Source organism: Mustela nigripes, chromosome 4, assembly GCF_022355385.1.
Source record: "Mustela nigripes isolate SB6536 chromosome 4, MUSNIG.SB6536, whole genome shotgun sequence".
Classification (NCBI taxonomy): Eukaryota; Metazoa; Chordata; class Mammalia; order Carnivora; family Mustelidae; genus Mustela; species Mustela nigripes.
In genome coordinates, this window is record NC_081560.1 from 89008058 (window position 1) to 89028552 (window position 20495).

Consider the following 20495-nt stretch of genomic DNA (forward strand, 5'->3'; position numbering starts at 1 on the left):
TTCGGAAGTCACCTGTCGCTGGGGTGCGCTGTTCTTTGTGGTTAGAACACAGCTAATGCCCGGATGCCTTTGCATTAGTTTCAGGCAGCCGTGGAGAGATTTGTTTATTCCTGCGCTGGCTACTGTGTGGCTACCTTTGTTCTTGGAATAGGCGACAGGCACAACGACAATATTATGATCACGGAGACAGGTGAGTTTATTTATTATCATTTTTCTATCACGGTAGAATATATATAACAGAATTTAGCATTTTGACCAGTTTTAAGTGTACAGTTAAATGGCATTAAATACATTTACACTGCTGCACAACCATCACCACCCATCGCCAGAACTTTCTCGCCTTCCCCAATGGAAACACTGTCCCCACTGAACTAGTACTAATTCCCCTCCTCCCCTCCCCTCGGCACAGAGCAATATTTAAGCAGAGGTCCGTGTGAGAGCACACATCCAGAAGTCATTACCATGCAGGGACATAGACACCGTGATCACTCCCAGACAGAACCCAGGAGTGAATAACAGAAGATTCCAGAAATGTGACTTCAGAAGGAAAAGCCAGAGAGTAGCTAGAAAGCTTGGGTGGGGACATATCCCAGAAGCTGGTGACAGCGGGTATGATCAGTAGTGCCAGACACAGCAGGGAAGTGACGACAAGAACTCCCAGATGTCCTTCCATCGGAAGCGCTCTGCCTTCCTAACCTACCCCTCGTCACCAGTTCGCTGACTGCCCTGACAGTGGTCAGTACTGGCTACCGTGCCAGGAAAGGGTTCTCTAAGAAATCTGGACCAGTTTAAGAATGGAGCCTGGAAAAGGCACCAGATGGGGGTAAACTGCTTCCTCTCTGTGGGAAGCAAAAGACATCACGTACTTACGGGCTACGTAAATGAGAGGAGATGGTGGTCATCGTGGTGGTAATAGTGACAGGGGTAGAAATGGACCCAAAGGAGATTCAAAATGGTTTATTTCTGTGGGGCTACTCCAAAGTAAAAGGTGAATGCCCTTCCCCCAAGCAGCACCGACCCGCCTTCTCTCCCGAGTCCCATAAAGGGCATAAGAGGGTCCCGGTTATAACGATGGCAGATTAGCCAGAGAGTGTAAACTTCCATTTCTAAGAATAATTCTGAGACGAGTCAAGGATTTTTTTTTTTTTAATGGCATTTGGCTGTCATTTAAAGAACACCAGAGGATATCAAAAACACACTTGGTTCAAAGAGTGCTTTGTGGTTACTACTACGCACACCTGCTAAGCCGAAAAAATATCACAAGCCTCTAAAACAGGGTAAAAATAGCTCTCTCACCCAAGATAGCTCATTTTCAAGCAACTTGAAAAAATACTCCAGGAAATAAACAAACCAGAGTGTTGTTACAAGCCATTGTGCCAGTGTAATGATGTCCGACATTTTCTTCTCCGAAGGAAACCTATTTCATATTGACTTTGGACACATTCTTGGGAATTACAAAAGTTTCCTGGGCATTAATAAAGAAAGAGTGCCGTTTGTGCTAACTCCAGACTTCCTGTTTGTGATGGGAACTTCTGGAAAGAAGACAAGCCTACACTTCCAGAAATTTCAGGTAATTGGCCTCCTCCTGCGTGGCCTCCGGGAACACCAACCGGAGAGTGCCTGCCCGGCCCAGCAGCCCTGCCCCCTCAGCTCCACTAAGGCTTTTCTGCCCACCCTCTCCGGCAGAGGCACCCGGTCCTCCCTGTTTCCTGCGTTCCATCCCCACGTACACGATCCCATTCCTCCGTCACCTTCCACCCCAAACCAAACGGCAGGTGAAAGCATTCCGTAATCCAGGGACAGGCAGATCCGGAACACCGGGATGGCCCCTGTACTGAAGGGGGGCTTGACCGGGGAGCCCCTCCGAATATTTCTTTCTCTATTCAAGCCAGGGCCTAGAAAATCCAAATCTTGCGTGTCCCTTTCAGGACTCTCCAACAATCGGGAGCTCCTCTTGATGTCTGCGACAGGTGTGTCTTTTTCAGAGTACTGACAGAGGGCATGGTGGCCGCACCTCTGGACTCTTGTCTCATGTGTGTGAAGGGCAGTTCCTTCTCTCATTCGAAATCCTGTCAGCGTGTGTGCAGGGGGTGCGCCCAGCTCTGACACGGCCTACTCACTGGTCAGCGGGCTCTGACACGGGTCAGCCCGTCTCCCCGGGCCTTCACGTCCTCCTTGCTTTTATATTCCTTCCTGGTCTCCATCCACATTTGACTAGCAAATATTTCAAGCACCCGAGGAGGAACATTTTGGCACTTGCAAACTTAGTAACTGTGAAGGAATAGAAGTGAAAATGACTACGCGACGGGCTGCATGAAATACATGCACGGTACCCCCCACGAACACGAAACAGACCAGGGAGGTCGAGTGTGACTTGACCGGCAGCTGTGCTTGGGTCCCCTCTAGAGACCCCACCCCCGTCCCTCACCCCCAGCCTTAGGGCCTCTTCAGCACAGCCTGGTTTGCAATTAGCATTTCAGGAACAAACCTTTTTTCCGGGCGTCTCTTCTTGAGTACCCTGGGATCCTTGGGAGGTGGCCCAGGCCCCACAATTCAGCGCAACAGGAACTGGGAGATACGCATTGTTTTGAAAGCTGTCTGTTCTTGTTTGTTCTCCTGGCTGATTTCGATCTGATTACAGGACTTAATTCTCCCATGGTTCCAGGAGTGTTGTCAGAGAGACTGAGATCTCTGCGGCCAGATGTCTTAGGATTTGGGGGGTGTGCGTGTGTGTGTGTGTTTCTGTGTGAACTCAACTGGGTTTCAGACTATTTCAAGGGATTTGACACATCTCAGTCCTGTTTTTCTTTAACGTTAAAAACCATGTTTTTTGACAACTTCCTGGAAGAGAAAAATGGTTCCCAAAAAAAACCCCAAACCTGGAAGATCTTTACCATTTAAAGAAGAGGGGGACCCCAGAGGAGGGGGCGCCCCAAGGGGCCTCAAGCACAGCTGCAGTCATGCCACTGAGAGTCAGGCACACAGGAGTCCGTCCTCTCTGACAAGCTTTCCTGCTGTCTCTGTGTTTGTTCTCTTTCTCTTGGTGAGCGGTTTTCCCCAGAATGACTGCCCGTCTCTGATGTTCCTATGGACCCCACAGTGTCCGTGCCACCCCTAAAATCCCAGCAGGACTTCCCCCTTTCCTCTTATTCATTGTTATGCTTCAGAATAGTCTTTAATGAAGATTTGGGACATGGAAGGCCAAGGAAAGGTCACTCCTCGTCCCAGGCAGCTTCTACCCAAAGCAACAAAACTCTGCAGGGAGCCTTGGCACTAGTCTCTCGGTCCAGGACCACTGCGCCACCTGTTGTGACTAAAGCTGTCTTCCCAAACCGCTAAAACCTCCTTCACCAAAGTGACCTCTAGGCGGTGTGCACTGCTAAAAACACACCTTTGTAAATTTTACGGAACTGACGTATCTGTGTTCTAGAGTACTGGCCTACGGTTTAAACCACAGTACTGTGGCTGAAGGATGGCTTAGGAGCAGAAAAATGAGCTTGAATCCTAGTCCTCTACTTAGTATCTCTGCGTGTGATACAGAGAACTCATCTGTTCAGAACCTGGGGTTCCTGTTCCGTAACAGCAGGAGCAGGAAGGGATTATCTAAGCAGAATGGGTAGAATGCTCTTCCCAGTGCCAAGACCACAGCCGAAATCCAACACCCGGCAGCCCCCAGTGGGACGTATATATTGCAAGGGGTCTGCTAACTTGGAAAGCTTTTAAGCTGAGAAGCCCTCTTAGACATGAGATCACAAGCACAACAGCAACGTACAAAACACAGAAGAGTAGCCTTTTTCTGGGGAAAGAGCGGGGGCGGTGGGGGGTCCGAGCTCTGCCTGCTTGCCCCCCACCCTGCCTCTTTATCTGCTCATCCCCCGCACCTCACTCACAACAGGGAAAAAGCAGGCCACAGACACGTGTGTATACCATTATCTCATATCCAGGCTTCCTGACGTTTCAGCCTGAGCAAGATGAGCAGCAGGTTTTCATCATTTGACTCAGGCCTTGTGACAATTTATTTTTTTTAACATACTGCGAAACCCTCCAGAAGTTTTTCTATTTCTTAGTTTTATGTTCCCCTTTTGACACAAAGTCCTTCAGGCTCTGGGAGGACGTCTCTAAGCTCTCGAAATAGTGCTACAGGATCTCGTATAATAAAGCCACCATTTTTAGGTAGGCTAGAAAATGTTGTATATATTTACATTTTGAATCAAAGGTGTCCTCATTTCCAGCAAACCGCTAATTTAGAATGGTGAGGTTAATTAACGCACACAGCACGTTTGAGTAACCTGTTGGGGAGGGTGGAGAGAAGCTGACCCACTTTTCATTAAGGGTGAGGCAAGCCTTCTCCATAAGACCTGAAAACATGCCTAGCTCCTGGCTGAAGGCTCGAAGGCCGGAAACTGAAAGAGGAAGGCGCTGCTTTATTGCCCCTCTCCCTTTTTTCCAAAATACTTGTTGAGCCCAGGACCATCTTGATAAATTATTTCTAGAATCAGGTCGACTTCAGGAGCAAGCTGTGATCACACAAAAGGCACAAAACCAAGGCATGCTGACTGTTTTAACCCGAGGAGCCCCGATGGCCTTCGGAGCAGCGTCCTGGACATCACATGTTAAACAGAAACATTTCAAAGATGACGGTTTTGATAAATAAATTCTCTTTGGGAAAATCTCTCCCTTACTGAAGGGTGAAAAGGAAAACCACGTTTTACTCAGACAATTGATTTGAGAACCACTGTGCTTTAAATTTCACTAAATGGTTTTAGAACCTCTGTGACCTACAGATACATTTATATCATTAGCAAATGAAATTTGGCTCCCTCTTTTCTTAATCTAAGAACGTGGGGGCTTTCTCCTAATTTTAAAGGTGGTAAATGTGTTTTTTTTAAGGCCAGTGAAATATTAAAAATATCAGAAGATACTGAAAACCCACCTTCCAAAAAGAACGCTGTCCGCCTTTGAGCGTTTTGCCTTTATTCTACTCTTTGGCCTCGGAGAAGATTGTAAATTCATCAGAATTTGGTTAAAACCTGAACTGAAGCAACAGATACACTGCTACTCCCTATAAACTGTTCAGCGGCTTCTCACCTCACTTTGAATCAAATCTGATTATCGAAGCCTGCCCAGGAGGCTCCATTCCGGGAGCCCACTACACACCCCCCACACTCACTTCCAAACAGAGCAGTCGCCCACTGGTGGGGCCCCCGGCCGTGTGCTTTGCCCTGCACTGTGCCTTCATGGCACCTGGGACCACATACTGCCGTCTGGGCAAGGCTATGGCAGCCGGGCCCCGTCTGACCTGAATCCCTCTTGTGGGGCCTGAGATGTAGGGAGTGCGCAGGAGGTATTTGCAGAGTGGAGAGGAGAGGGCGGAGGGTCAGTTCCTGCCTGCTCTTGGCACACAGTAGGCACTGAGCAAATGCATGTTAGATAAAGCAAAAGAAAGCTGGGGAGCCAAATAACACCTTCTCGGGCACATCTATGCAAAGCAGGCAGCTCGAGGAGCACACTTAAAAGGCATTTGCCCCTAGATGTCACTCTTAAGAAGCGTTTTATAGGAGAGAGTTCTGGAACTTATTCATGGTGTTACTTTAATCTTGGGGGCCGGCTTTACCACCCCTGGCAGTGAGGTCCCTGCACCCGATCTCCGTGCGGAGTCCTGACTGGGGTTAAGAACGATCTCAGCTGTCGTCTTGCTCTCCTCTTGGCCCCAGGTTCTTTTAACTGCCTCTGCCTCAGTTTCCCCAGCACAGCCCTGCTTGTTAACCTGCCTTTAGGAGCGGGGCCCTGCCCCCACCTACCAGTTGCCTTGCTGGAAACTCAAGCACTGTCCTAACCCCCGCCACAGGGACCCTAGCGCTTGACACTTCTGAGGACTGTGGCCTCCTCGCCGGTATTCCCCATTCCTGCTCTCTGACCGCCCTTCCCCACGTGGTAACCCTGGGTTTGTCTACACTGAGAACCCCCTGTACTTAACGGGCTGCCAGCCTACACCTTCTCAGCCTCCTGCTCCGCCCTGTTGTGGTCACCAGGCCCTATTTTTCCCTAGTTCTTACCAGGCCCTGATGGATAAGATCCATTGCACTTTGCGGGCAGATACAGGAAGGGAAGGAACATCCAGGCAGAAAGAATAGCATTAGCCGGGGCATGAAGTCAGTATTTAGTATCCGTATTTAGGAACAAAAAGTACAGGCGCCCAGTATGAAAGCCACACAGGTATAGACAGAAATGTGGGGTGAAATTTGGGTCAAGGAAAGAAATTTGCATCTGGTTTGGTCTCCAATAGGGAGACCACAAGCTTATCTGTCAATATCTCAGATGTGCCCAGAACACACTGAGTTGAGAAAGGATTCCCTCCTGGGACCTGCACCCTGGACCATAACAAGGTCAGGCTCAGCCTGCTCTCTCCCCGCCTGAGGATGCTCAGTCTATACTATCCACCGGAAGACAGCCTCAGAGAAGGGTCCAGCATCAGTCATCCGTAGGCATTGGGATTCACGGGCGTGGATTTTGGATCCCCGTAACTTTTAAACATCTATCAAGAATAGCCTTCCGACTGGCATCTCCTCTCCCTGTTTAGTTTCTTCTAGAGAATTGTTTCGTCTACCCGAAGAGTATTATTGAGGCTGTTACTCCCCATGTTACAAAAACGTGTACTCTTTTTATAGAGATCCTCTTGCAAAATCTCTGTTAGGTCATAGTCTCCAGAAAGACTGTGTTTCTCCTACACAAAGAGTTTCTTAAAATCATTTGACCATTGGGTGAAGTAAGGGGTTTGATTTTCCTTTTGGCTACAGAAACATTTGAAGATGGCCCACGGCAAGTACATAGCATTTGTGATGTATGGCCTTGACCTGGTCGTTATCCCAACCCCCTGTGATCATGTCCTTTGTCCTTCCTTTCCTTTTTCTACTCACTTCAAATTAATGTTATTTTGACTTCTGTGTACTCAGTCCCTTCTGAAACAGGCTAGAACACGCACACATACAGTCCATTTAGAATATCTGACTAATAATGCAAGGCAGTGTAACCGGTAGGTTTCTAATGAGCTTCTAAGTATTTGAGAACATGGCAACACAGCCCTTCGCCTGGTAGACGGAGCTGGTCTGAGATTCATTTTTAAGAGGTCCTTAGAGACAAGATTCCTAATTCAAGCTCAACAAATGCACACCCAAGTGTCAGACACACTCTTCCTTCAGATTATCCAGAAAGTGCTTCCTCCTGCGTTATTGAGGTCTGCTAGCCGGTGTCTCTCCGTTTTGCCAGAATAACTTCTAAAAGCATAGCCTGGCCAACTCATTGATTATTTTGTTGTTGTTGTTACAAAACAAAATAAAATCCTCTCTGACAGGAATGTTTTTTCTCTCCACTGTCTCCTTCCTCTAGCGGACGGAGGCACCCTTACTATTTAGAAAAAGTCAGCGGGTACGGACATTGCTTTTCATTGATGAATCTTTGTGAGGTTTTCTCCTCTCTCTCTTCTCTGCCCTGGAGTTCCTGTTTTGTAGGCCTGAGGTCGCTTCCTCATTTTTGTAAGTATGTGTGTGCAGTACTAGTTCACTTCCACTTTGTTTTAGACGAAAATGGAGGAGTTTGTTTTAAGAAAAAGGAGGCCTATTTCCTATGACCTTGGACAGCCTAAAGCAGCCAGAGCTCATTGGTGGTTAAAAAATTAGTAGACGGGCACATGGGTGGCTGAGTCGGTTAAGGCGGTAGGCTCAGGTCACGATCCCCGGGTCCTGGGATGGAGCCCAGCATCAGGTTCTCTGCTCAGCAGGGAGCCTGCTTCTCCCACTCCCTCTGCCCCTCCCCCAGCTCATACTTGAGCTCACTCAGGCATGTTCTCTCTCCCTCTATGTCAAATAAAGTCTTAAAAAAAAAAGAAAAGAAATTAGTAGACTGTATACAGAAAGCTTTCAGTTTAATGAACGAGTTTGGGCCCAGTTAACAAAATGACTCTAAGTCTTAACCCTGAAATGATAATGAAGTCCTTTGTTTCCAAGGCTTCCGGGAGTGGTAGCTTTGTAAAAACAAGCCTTTCCTTTGGTACTGGATGCTATAATTAAGGCACTTGAATCAACGATGAAATTAGGAGCTGAGGTGCTGTGTAGGCTCAGTCTATCTGTTAACGGCTCCTGGGTGGTGTGCCGGCTCACAGTAACAATACTACTGCGTTCCCCACACTCGTGCTCATTAACAAGTGCATCACGCCAAGTTCCCGAAATCAGAGTCTTTCTTTACCCCTTCTTCTCCACTTGGCATCATACAGCCTTTACCAGCAAGCTGAGAAGGAGAATGAGGATGTCTGAGGTCGTGCCAAGCAGCCTGGGCGGAAGGGAAAATTCTGCTGCTCCAACCGGTCACTTCTGTGTTCTGTGTTTCCCCCCAGCTCCGCAGGCCACATCCTCAGCCCCTCAAACCACAGGCCTCCGGCCCAGGGCAGCCCATAGCCAGGGCGCTCTCACACACGCCCCAGTGGCTGAGTACAAGAGCAGAACTGAAACTTCTGGGGCTTGAGGGGGGCGGGGCCAGTGCCCAGCTGAGCCCCTCCCCCACCAAGAGAACCCCCTGCAGGAGCTGCCAGGCCACTGTCTGCTTCCGACTGGCTCCCCACCTCCGCGTCGAGAAATGGGCGTTCGAGAATGCAACTTGGCGTTCTATTAATAATAATCGCCAACCACCCACACCACCCTTAAATCTCACCACAACCCTATGAAACAGGTCAGTGTATTATTCTTGTGCTACAGATGAGGAAACTGAGCTCCGGGCAGGTTAAGTGATTTCTCCGATGACAAAGAGCTTGTCTGTAATAAAGCCAACTTTGAATCCAGGCTGCGAAGTGCGACCGCACGTCTAACCCCTACTCTGCACGCTCGCTAAGCCAAAGACCATTAAATCTCTAACGAAGGTTCAGTGTCTGCTCGGCCAGTCAGAGTGTAGACACGGTGTCTGCCCCATACGGGGCAATTGGGGGTTAAGATTTCTCCCTCACAGACATGACCCTTCGCACACAGTGACAATCAGAACTGAGTAAACTCAAGCCAGCAGAGATGCCTCATGTAGAGGAGATGGCCCGAGAGGGAGAGACGCAGACAAAGGACAGTTCTTTTCCTTTAATACATTTCTGTGTGCCACAGTGAGGAGTGAACCTCACTGGGCTGCCGCTTTAAAACATACACAGCACCTACGGACTGGTGTTCAAATACCTTGGCCCCACGCTCATTTTCCTTCTCAAAGATTTTCTATTAAGGAGTTTGACTGCACGGTGAGCTCAGACAGCAAGGGGTGTGCCTGGAGCCCCCAGTGTACAGAAGGCTGGGAAATAATTAAAAATCAGAATATACTCCAATTCAAAACCAAAAGGCATCCCCATCGACGCCCTTGTGAAAATCGTGTGAGCTGACAAATTAATGAGCCAGTTGCCTGGGGTGAAGTCTGCCCTTCACCTGTGTAATTACCAAGAAACGAAAGCGACATCGGTGTGTCCTCTGGATGAGCAGAAGGTAGTGATTTCCGGCCATGAGCAGAGTCACGAAGGACGCAAGAGCGCTAATGCACTGGGGCCAAGGCAGGAACAGCCCAGGCCCTTGGGTCTAGGAGCTTCCAGCTCCAGGGCAAGCAGGCAGGCAGGAGACACAGAGTGATGACCCCTCCAGACAGGGACAGGAGGTGAGGAGCGTTTACTGAAGGAGCGCTGTGTACCGCCCCCTGGACCGGGCATTTTATATATATTTTCTTGCTTAATGCCAGAATCATCCATGGGCTTTTCTGCTTAGACGGGGTGATGTGTCCATGGTCCAGCCTTGCTGTACAGATGTGACCGCCATTACCGTGGCTCTCAGTCGGCCACATGCGAGGGACACAGACAAGACCATCCAAGAGCAAAAAAGGAAACTCACTACCTTAACATTTTGGCCTGTTAACCTTACAGTCTTTTTTCTCTATAAATATTTTCTGTCCATTTACCAATACGGGCTTACGCTGCATGTGTTGTCCAATGACGCTGTTACATGGCCATTCCACATTCCTGTCCAGTCTCACTCCAGCACTTACAGAGCCCACAGCTGGAGGGACTCCCATCCACCCTTTTTATCAACCCGCACTTGTAAGATGTCTAGGTCCCCTTTAAGCTCCCGTGTTTTAAAATAATGTTCTGCTGAATATTCTTATAGACCGAGCACTTGAAAAGTGATTGCAATTTTTTTTTAAAGGTAAAAATCTAGCATGGAAATTGCCGGATAAAAGGATAGACACATTTTTAAAGTCCAGTTTATTGAGACATAATTCACCTACAGCAGAACTGGGCCTTTTCACGCGTACACTTTTTTTGATTTTGGATGAATGGCATCGGTCACTTGATCCGTCACCGCTGCAGTGATGTTCTGTAACACTTATTAGTAATTTAAAGCTTTTGATGCATGTTACCAAATTGTTCACTAGTAAATTTACACCTATTCCCACCTTCTGTCATCCCGTGAAAGGTGAACATTGGATTTTATTCTTTTAAGAAAAAAATTTAAGATTTCCCAATTTGGTAGGTGAATGCTTCCATCTTGTTTCATTACATTTATTTGATTACTAATGAGATGGTGTATTTTTTCGTGTTTATTTTCTGGTTGTCTTGTAGTGTGAATTCGCATTTATATCATTGGCTTATATGTCTGCCAACTACTTAATTCTTTCTTACCTATTTGTAAGAGCTATTGGGGGCCGGTAATCAAAGAAGTGATTTGTCGTGTTGCAAATGTGTCTTCTCTTGCTGTTTGTTTTTTCTGGTGTTGGTTATAGCTTCCCCACCTCCAGTAACATTTCCATAATCTCTCTACCTTTGCTTTAGAAGACTGCACCTTGGAAAGTGATCTTCATAAAGGCCTTTCCCACTCCATGATTATTTACATGTTTGCCAATTTCCTAGGAAAGAAATTGACCTAAAAGGTAGTGTAAGCAAAAAGATGAAATGTAGCATATTTAATCTTTAATGCATCGGGAATTTATTTTCGCCTATCACACAGGATAGGCTTTGTCACCCAAATGTTGAGCTGATTGTACCAACCCCTTTTATCCAATAATAGATCTTCTCCTCACTAATTGGAGAAGTCAACTTTGATAGATATTACATGGACATTTAGTCAGATCCGTGTGCTGAACTTTTCCATTCTCGTCTACACAATGTCTTCTCTTTTTCTGAGGAAAAGAATAGGCGCTATTTCCCACAGTTTTAAATACCATAGTTTTAGAATATGTTTTAGTATCTGGCATGCCAAGGACTGGTTTTCATTAACGTCCTCGTTCAAAATGTTCTCTCTGGGCCTAATGGTTCCAGATAAACTTAAAACCATATCTAGGTTTTAATATCCAATAGGAATTTTTGTTGAAATTTCATCGTAGATGAACTTGAGAAGAATTTGTGTCTTTATAATAAGCAGTTTTCTGAGGATCATGCTACATCACTCCACGTGTTCACGTTTTCTATTTCTCAGTAAATTTTCGCATCTTTAGAAACAAGGGGCTCTGTGGGTTTTGTGTATGCATTTATCCCAGGAGTCATGGGGTGGGGGGTGGTTTTGCTGCCATTATTCACAGCATTTATCTTTTCACTCTACTTTCTAACTGGTGGCTCCAATTTATAGCATCCTATGTATTAAATTTATCAAAAGCTATTTTTTTCTTTTTTTCAAGATTTTATTTATTTATTTGACAGAGATCACAAGCAGGCAGAGAGGCAGGCAGAGAGAGAGAGGGGAAGCAGGCTCCCTGCCTAGCAGAGCGCCTGATGCAGGGCTCGATCCCAGGACCCTGAGATCATGACCTGAGCCAAAGGCAGAGGCTTAACCCACTGAGCCACCCAGCTACCCCTCAAAAGCTATTTTTTAAAGATTTTATTTATTTCTTTGACAGGCAGAGATCACAAGTAGGCAGAGAGGCAGGCAGAGAGGCAGGCAGAGAGGCAGGCAGAGAGGCAGGCAGAGAGGCAGGGGGAAGCAAGCTCCCCGATGAGCAGAGAGCCCAATGTGGGGCTCGATCCCAGAACCCTGAGATCATGACCTGAGCTGAAGGCTCAGGCTTAACCCACTGAGCCAATCAAGTGCCCCCTCAAAAGCTATTTTGATAAAAACTAGTTGCTACAGTATTTTTGTTTTTTCCCCTCAGTGTTCGCAGGAGACAGTGAAGTTATTTGTAAATACTCACAAGTTTACCTTCCACATTACATTTTAGTTACATATTGACATGTGAATTTTAAGAAATCAGAAGCAGAGGTCACCCGGCTGGCTCAGTCAGTCGAGCATGCAGTTCTGGATCTTGGGGTTGTGCATTTGAGCCCCACGCTGGGTGTTAGAGATTACTTAAAAATGAAATCTTTTAAAAAAATAAGAAGTGGGTTTTAATACAGTACCTTACAATGATCCTTGCAATTTGGGAATAAATAGTCTTTGGAGATGTATATTATTCTTTTAGCATTTTACTCTATTTTATTTGAAATATTTCTATCTGTAATCATTAAATCCTGTTTTCTTTAACACGGTATCTTTGCCAAGTTACGATATTAGGACTGGGTGGTTCTCATACTGCAAAATTGAGAACCTCGAAATTTCTTCTCTACTTTGGGATCCTTTAATTGGCATAAGCCCTTAGCCTTGCTTCCCAAGTGGACCCAACTCACCTATCTCATCTGCTCAAAGGCTTTTGGAGGAGGTCCAGACAAAGCATTGGCTTAAAGCCCTCTCTCTCACTCAGTATCCAGCATTTGTACTAAAATCCCCACATTTATTCAACATTCTGAGCGTCAGCAAAACGCTAATACATCTGTTTTCTTAGACTAGAACAAATTGTAAAATAAAGATGAGAACAAAAATCTCCCAACACCGCATTGCCTTCATTTCTCTGGATTCCGTGAGCCATTGCCAAACACTTAGGCTTACATCAAGTTTACTGCTTCCAGTATGGTGTTCAAAAACGGACTCATCCCTGTGCAGAGCCTACAGACATTTCTACCCTCAATGTCCTGGGACAGAAATGGACGTAAAAGGTAGAGTAAGAAAAAAGATGAAACGTAGCCTATCAGTTAATTTTCCTGGAGCCCAGCCGGACCCTGGGTGATGACACCAGCGTGCTTCAGAGGGTATAAACACAGTCCTACATTCTCATCAAGGCTTCCATCTGAGGCGCGGGACCTGCCCTCTTCGTGACGGCTTCCATCCGAGAGGATAGGATAAGGCCGTATAAATGGGCCCACTCAGTTACCGCGACAAGGCTAACAGCGCTGTCTTTTCCTTTTTCCTTTATGCAGGACGTGTGTGTCAAGGCTTACCTCGCCCTTCGTCACCACACAAACCTGCTGATCATCCTGTTCTCCATGATGCTGATGACGGGAATGCCCCAGTTAACCAGCAAAGAAGATATCGAATATATTCGGGATGCCCTAACCGTGGGGAAGAACGAGGAGGAAGCTAAGAAGTATTTCCTGGATCAGATCGAAGTTTGCAGAGACAAAGGGTGGACGGTGCAGTTTAACTGGTTCCTGCATCTTGTTTTGGGCATCAAACAAGGAGAGAAGCACTCCGCCTAATTCTCCAGGCTAGAACGCAGAACCAGTGCGGGTCCTAGAGCTTTAGGTCAGCACGTCCGTCATCAAACTCGGATCTGAAAGGTAACAGGACATCGTGAAGGTTGGCATTTCAGAAAGACAGACCTGTTCCTAGCTGGACTCTTCGCTGCAGGAAAATACTGGCATGTCACATTGTCTAAGTCGCGTTGGGTTTTAGGCTTATGCCCAGGTTTGTTTTTTCTCTCATTCGCCTCAGTGATGTCGGAGAACAGTCTAAGTTTAAACAAACTAATTACTTCCTCGTGGTGCCTGCTGATTTGATTATCTGGTCACTAAGTGCTTCTCGAGAATAAGTGGTGACATGTCTTTTCATCTGAGTTTACCCTCAATTTTGGTTATTCTTGCATGCCTCAAGCCCTTGAGAGAAAATGATGTTATCTCTGTACCTTTCTCTCATTCCCCAAAGGACACTTCCAAACACCCCCTCCTTGTCTGTAGAGGTTAGTGATTTGCTGAAAGCAAAGGCGAGCTGGCCTTTTTAGTGTCTCTTGTAATTAGGGTCTTTTTCAGCATACAGTTGAGACGCACGGACACACTGGAAAACCTGAACCATTGGACCCTGGCCCTCGCCTGTGGGTCTGGCTGCAGGGTTACGAAGAGAGTAACAGAGATAAGACCCTTCGTCTCAACTCCACCCAAGAGTCAATGGTCAAGTACAGTTACACCAGCCTTCACTAGTGGAAACAGGAGGAGACTAAAGGGACCCCCCAATATTTTTTTGACCTTTTAATCTTCCTCCCTGCCTCCCTTCTTCCTTAATGGCTAACCCTCCCACAACTTGTTATCCAAGTTGTGATATCCTCAGAACAGATCTACCTTAGAATGCGAACAGTAGTTGAAAAACAATTTCTCCTCTAGGGTTACTGAAATTTTAGGTACTTCTTTGTAGAAATGTTTGGAGTTTTTGGTTTTTTGTTTTTTGTTTTTTTAAGTATATTAATAAAGAGGACATTCTAGGAAATAGGGGTTCGTTTCCAAATGCCTTAATTTTAAATTTTAGCCTAAGCAGGTTTTTTTTCTTCTTCTTTTTCAATGGAAGAAGGTCTTTGAGCTCTAAACAATACATCCAGCTAGGAAACACACTACGTGCTCTGGCCATCTCTCAGTTTAGAGGACTTTGAAACTCTGACGTATTCTTTAGATTTCCTAGAAGCTGAAATGTCTTCTCTAAAAACCATTTTCATCTCCTAAATATTCTATACTGGAAGCGTTTAACCTAGAGAAAGATCATTAAATTATTTATAAAATATTTTAAAACTACCTATAGTTGGTACTTTACCTAGAAATAACTCTGGTCACAGTACCTACATTTTTACATGATCACTTCTAAATAGATACTTAATTTAAAATTTTTCTGAAAAGATGTCTGTTTGACTTCAGTGGAGCCTAAACTTTTCTTTTTGTATATGCAAAAGCCCTTTGAAGGTATAGGTAACACTGCTCCCTTGCCCGCTGAGCCTTTGCCTTGCTCACAAGGGGTCTAGAACGATCTCTTCCTTGACAAGCTATCCTTTTAAAATCACACTCTATCCTCCTATAGAGAGGACCATGCCCTGTAATGAAATGTTTAATCCTGTCTTAATGGAAGATGGATGTTTTATGACATTTTTCCAACAACTATTCCCCACCATTCTTTTGAAGAAAAATAGGAAGAATGATGCTTTCTAATTCAGAAGAGGCTGTATTCATTATTCTTATAAAGAACAGACAAACTTGGCCTTGCCACAGATTCTGCTTTTTATTTAAATTGCTGAAATAATCGTCTTTGACAGAAGAATCACAGAGGAATGTATTTATATTTAGCTTACTGGCACATGGGCACACCTATTTTCACTTCAAACGAACAGGTTCTTACGCTGGTACACATCACCTTGGGCTTGACTCCTCCATATTTCGCTGAACTTGAACTCTTCAGACTTGCCGATAAAAATCACCTTTACGTGTTTCCTTCCTTCGTTCCTCCCAGGGCATCACATGATCCACAACTTTTAGATCTTTGAAAACGTTCTAGAACGAGGGCCCGCTCCTCCTGGGAGGAGATTTGGGGGAATGACCCACCACTCAGTCTTCCCTGACAGATGAAAACAGAGATTTCAATTCAGAGGATTCTGGCCAAAGCAGCTTTTGTGTGTGTCCGGGACTGGCTACGTAATTTGCAGAGCCCAGTGCAAAATGAAAACGTGGGGGCCTGCCACTCCAAAATTGTTAAGAAGCTCAAGACAGCAAGAGAGCATGGAACCAAGCCCTGGGCTAGACCGTTCACAAGCCCATGAAGCTGAAACTGTATATATCTGAATAATGGCTTTGGTGCTCACTTTTCCATGTGGACTATGTGCGAGTTCCAATAAAGTGCCCAGATCAAAATGTTATTTCTGTTCTAATTAAAATACCTCATCTCTATGGCTGTACATTAGGACTTCAAACACTGACCCATTGTTTTGGACTGGAACCATAGCCACTAAAAGTAGCACAAAGTAGGTGTTCGAGCCCTAGCCCTCTAGGACTGTATTTGACTAGCTTTGGTGAAAGTGTAAGGGAGTGCAGACATTATAGATAAAGTATGGAAACCCCGAGAGAAAACTCTTGACTTCTAAAAAAATATTAAGTATATATTTTACAGGAGATGAATTATTTTTTTAAAGAAAGATTACATATAGGAAATCTGCAGGAAAATTTGGAGGCTGTGAGTCCTTTGTAAATGGAACATATTTTTGGAAATGAGCCAAAAATGATCAAGGAAGTAAATTTCTGGAGCAAATTCTGGCATTTGGTAAACCTAGGCTCTGTTTGCCATAGCCATGAAATAAATTGCCAATTGTGTTTTATGATACAAAAAAAAAAAAAAAATGGGGTGATTTTTAAGGGTTCTGCCATCTTATTTCTGTTTAACTCAACCTAAAAATTCCGGTCAATAAATGTGGTTCTAGTCTGTGTTCTTGTCTGCGTACTTGTCTGCACATTTGCAAAGACTCATTTTTAGGACAGATGCTGGGCAAACCTAGAGCATGCTACTTGGCAAACAAACTCATTCAGAAAGTTGAGACATTTCCTCTTCCGGGATGGTCTAGGTCTCCCCAATTATATTTGCATCTTAATTGTTGAATGTAAATTCAAATGAAAGAATAGACATCTTGTGTTCTCTGTACACATCTTTTCAATTTCTGAAAGGCCAGAGATTCCTGAGAGTCAAATTCTTTAAGAAACCCATGGTGGGGCACCTGGGTGGCTCAGTAGGTTAAGCCGCTGCTCAGGTCATGATCTCAGGTTCCTGTGATCGAGTCCCACATCGGGCTCTCTGCTCAGCAGGGAGTCTGCTTCCCTCTCTCTCTCTCTCTGCCTGCCTCTCCATCTACTTGTGATTTCTCTCTGTCAAATAAATAAATAAAATATTTTAAAAAAAAAAAGAAACCCATGGTGTTCCCACAACATACTAGTCTCTATGCTAAGGACTGGGAATTTGAATATAGAACAAAATCAACCCAGCCTCAGTCCTTCCAGGGTCTATAGTTTGCTGGCAATAGCAGACACTTCAAAATGGGGAGGGTCCTCTTGTGGGTTGAAATGTGTCCCCCCAAAAGATATGAAGTCAGAATCCCTGGTATCTGTGAATGCAATTTTATTTGGAAATAGGTTCTACAGATGTAGTAAAGTTAAAATAAGGTCATAACAGTGGGCCCTGACCCAACAGGACTGGTACACTTAAGAGAGACTGTAACAGAGGTAGAGATCATAGTGATTTAAGCCAAAGAACACCTGAGGCTACCGGAAGCTGGAAGAGATGAGGACAGAAACAAAGCGCCCTCCCCTAGAAGCTTCCAAGGGAACACAGCCCTGCCAACCCCTTGACTTCACCTTTCTAGCCTCTAGAACTGTGAGAGAATTAACTTCTACTGTTTGGAGTCACTCAATTGGTGATATTTTGTTATGACATTCCTAGGAAACTAACAGTGTCAACAATCATCAGTTTTGTGGGGGTTTCTTTTTTCAGGGCCGGGGGGTAGAGACAGTTTATGTAAGTAAACTTGATATTTGATATTCTCTGCTATTACCAAAAAGGTTCAACTTCAGGCAAAATACGTGACAAAGTGCGAATATACTTAATATATAAAAAGCGCTAATAATTCAATAAGTAAAAAATAAGCACCTTATCAGAAAAAATATTGAATTCACCCAAAAAAATGCACATGGCCAATTAGCATATGACTGTAGACCCCAAATTACTGTGGATTAAACAAATGCAAATTAAGATAAATTGAGCTTCTTTTCACCATCAGATGAACAAAGAGTGGCCAAACCTAGAGTTGATGATACTTGGGGAGAAAGAAAGCTCTATCACACTGTTGAAAGCAGAACAAATTGATAAATTTATGCACGACATTTTGTCAAATTTTATCAAAATTAAGAAGATATCTATTCTCCGGCCCCTCAAGTCCACATCCAAGAAGTTATCCTTTAGCAATTATTGGACAAACGTGCAAAGACTTAGAGGCAGAACTAGCTACCAGCTTTCTCTCTAATACAACCCCAAATTGCAAACAGCCTGAATTGGTTAAGTCATATTCATAGAATGGACTACAGTGAAGACCCTGAAAAGATACGATAGATGAAAATGTATTGATGTCCATGTAGATCTACGACCTACTGAGGAGTGAAACAAGGTAGTTATAAGCCAGTATTACAGTACAGTTCTAATCAAGTAAAAATGGAAGTTTGTAGCAACATAAAAAGGCTGGGAGAATATATTCACACCAAACTTTCAATTGTGAATTTTTTTTTTGACCTTGTGTTTTTTTTCTTTTTCTCTTGAGCGTGACTTGATAGTATCTGAATTTTTAATTTTTTTTAAGATTTTATTTATCTATTTCACAGACGCAGATCACAAGTAGGCAGAAAGGCAGGCAGAGAGAGAGAGAAGGAAGCAGGCTCCCTGCTGAGCAGAGAGCCTGATGTGGGACTCGATCCCCGGACTCTGGGACCTGAGCCAAACAGAGGCTTTAACCCACTGAGCCACCCAGGCACCCCTGAATTTTATAAAAAATGGGGGAGAAAAAGTCTTTTAATTTTGGAAAAACAATACAATCTGCATAATAATCCTGCCTTTTCACTTATACCAAGCCTCACTAAAAGTTCAGAAAATGTTCTCAAAAGAAAAAAAAAAAAATCATGTGAAATCAATAATTATCGAGTGGTGACATTCGAGCTGTTGCCAGAACCTTCTGGCATATAAATGACTATGTCAAGGTTTCCTGCCTCACTGTGATCTTTTGCCCCTATGCCCACACCGAACTCTCTAGCTCACAGGTGAGGTCTCCTTGGAGGTGCAAACCACCTCATTGTCCCTTCTCAGGAGTGTCCAATTTTTTTTCTATACATGCACTCATTAGTACAAGTCAAATCTCCCTGCCTGCTCCTTTGTAGGACTTTTTCCTTCTGGGATCCAGCTTCTGGGTCTGGGTTCAGAATGCACAGGTCACCTGATTGGGAGGATATAACAGGGACAGGGGCACGGCCAGGAATACAGAATCCATCGGCAGCCCCCCAGCGACACTTCTCGGACCTCACAGCAGAAGGACAGTCCTCTAAGAAGTTTTATACTCAGAGATTCAACCTGAGAATTCTTTTGATTACACTTAAGTGTTGAAATGGGTCCCTACTCTCTTCAGAGATGCACACCCCCATCCCCCAATTACCCCTGCCATTTCTAGCCACGTCCAAGGTTGTGGCAGAACAACATCTCCCATTACCAGAGGTGTGTGGTGGCCAGAGCCACAATGGTCCCCAGCATCCCCACCCCCATCCCTATGTCTTTTTTTTTTTTTTTTTTTTTGGCATCATCACCAAACACCTGTTCTATAAACTAACCAGGGCCTCCACTGGGAAAATCCCATGACCATAAACCACTGCCAAATCCCTGACCTCCCCCTGGCTCTGCTCTCCTCAGTCCATGGTTCTGGAAACCAGAAGAGAGAACTCCTCAGTTTTGCAGCAACTCATTGCTTAATAATCGCTCATCGTGGCAAAGCACATTCTGCAGGAGTTGGACTCTTTTCATTTACAGAGATTGAAAGGAGTCTGAGACTTGAGATACCCTGATGGAATTGCAGGTAAGTGTGCGTGTGGCTGTAGAAGCAGAGTGGACCGGAAGCCGGTGGTGTAGGGTAACCCACATCAGAGTCTAGGCCAGATGCCATAGGAGCAGTTTAGACGAGGCGAGGCAGTAAACACAGCATTGGATCATTCCAGATTCAGTACAGACTTCCACTTGAAAGACTTGTCTAATCTCGCTAAGCTTTGGCGCTCTCCTCCGTGAACTGGGAAAACAGACAGGAGTGCCTCATTCACAGAACTGTGGTGCGGATTAAATGAAATCATCAAAGTGCAGCTGGAATGTCTGAAGTCATTGTTCAATAAATGAAAGCCATCATTTCCATGCTCCTGCTCAAGGCTGAAGAAGCTCCAGAAATCAAAACAAAAAGTTCGAAGGCAACACACTTGAAATGTGACTTCTCGGAGTCTTTTAACTGGTGGAAATCTGAACAACTTTCTTAATATGTCGTCTTCCCAGAAGGACTTCAAAGGAGAAATAATTTCCACTCTAGGTCAATGTCAGATACCAAGGATATCTTTTAAATAACATCCTACGCTGACGAGTTCGTCTAATCAGTGCTCTGGGCCTACAGAAAGATAGAGGACCCAAAATCAATTCAGAAGACTCCTAACTCCTTTTGTTGTTGTTTGAAGCAAAATTTATTTATTTATTTTTAAAGATTTTACTTATTTATTTGAGACACAGAGAGAGAGTGCACAAGCAGGGGGAGTGGGCAGTCAGAGAGAAAGGGAGAAGGAGGCTCCCTGGCAGCCCCATGAGGGTCTCAATCCCAGGACCCAG

General features: G+C 44.9%; 1 protein-coding gene across 3 annotated transcripts in view; it reads left to right on the forward strand.

Moving 5' to 3' along the window:
• The window catches only part of PIK3CG (phosphatidylinositol-4,5-bisphosphate 3-kinase catalytic subunit gamma), a 32547-nt gene extending 16008 nt beyond the window's left edge, over positions 1–16539 (forward strand). For all 3 annotated transcript variants that reach the window (XM_059397029.1, XM_059397028.1, XM_059397027.1), the window contains 3 exons: positions 79–190; positions 1413–1570; positions 13289–16539. In XM_059397029.1, coding sequence (XP_059253012.1) covers positions 79–190; positions 1413–1570; positions 13289–13567 — 549 coding nt within the window. In that variant the 3' untranslated portion in view covers positions 13568–16539. The remainder of the gene's footprint in view (positions 1–78; positions 191–1412; positions 1571–13288) is intronic.
• The last annotated feature ends 3956 nt before the right edge of the window (positions 16540–20495 follow it).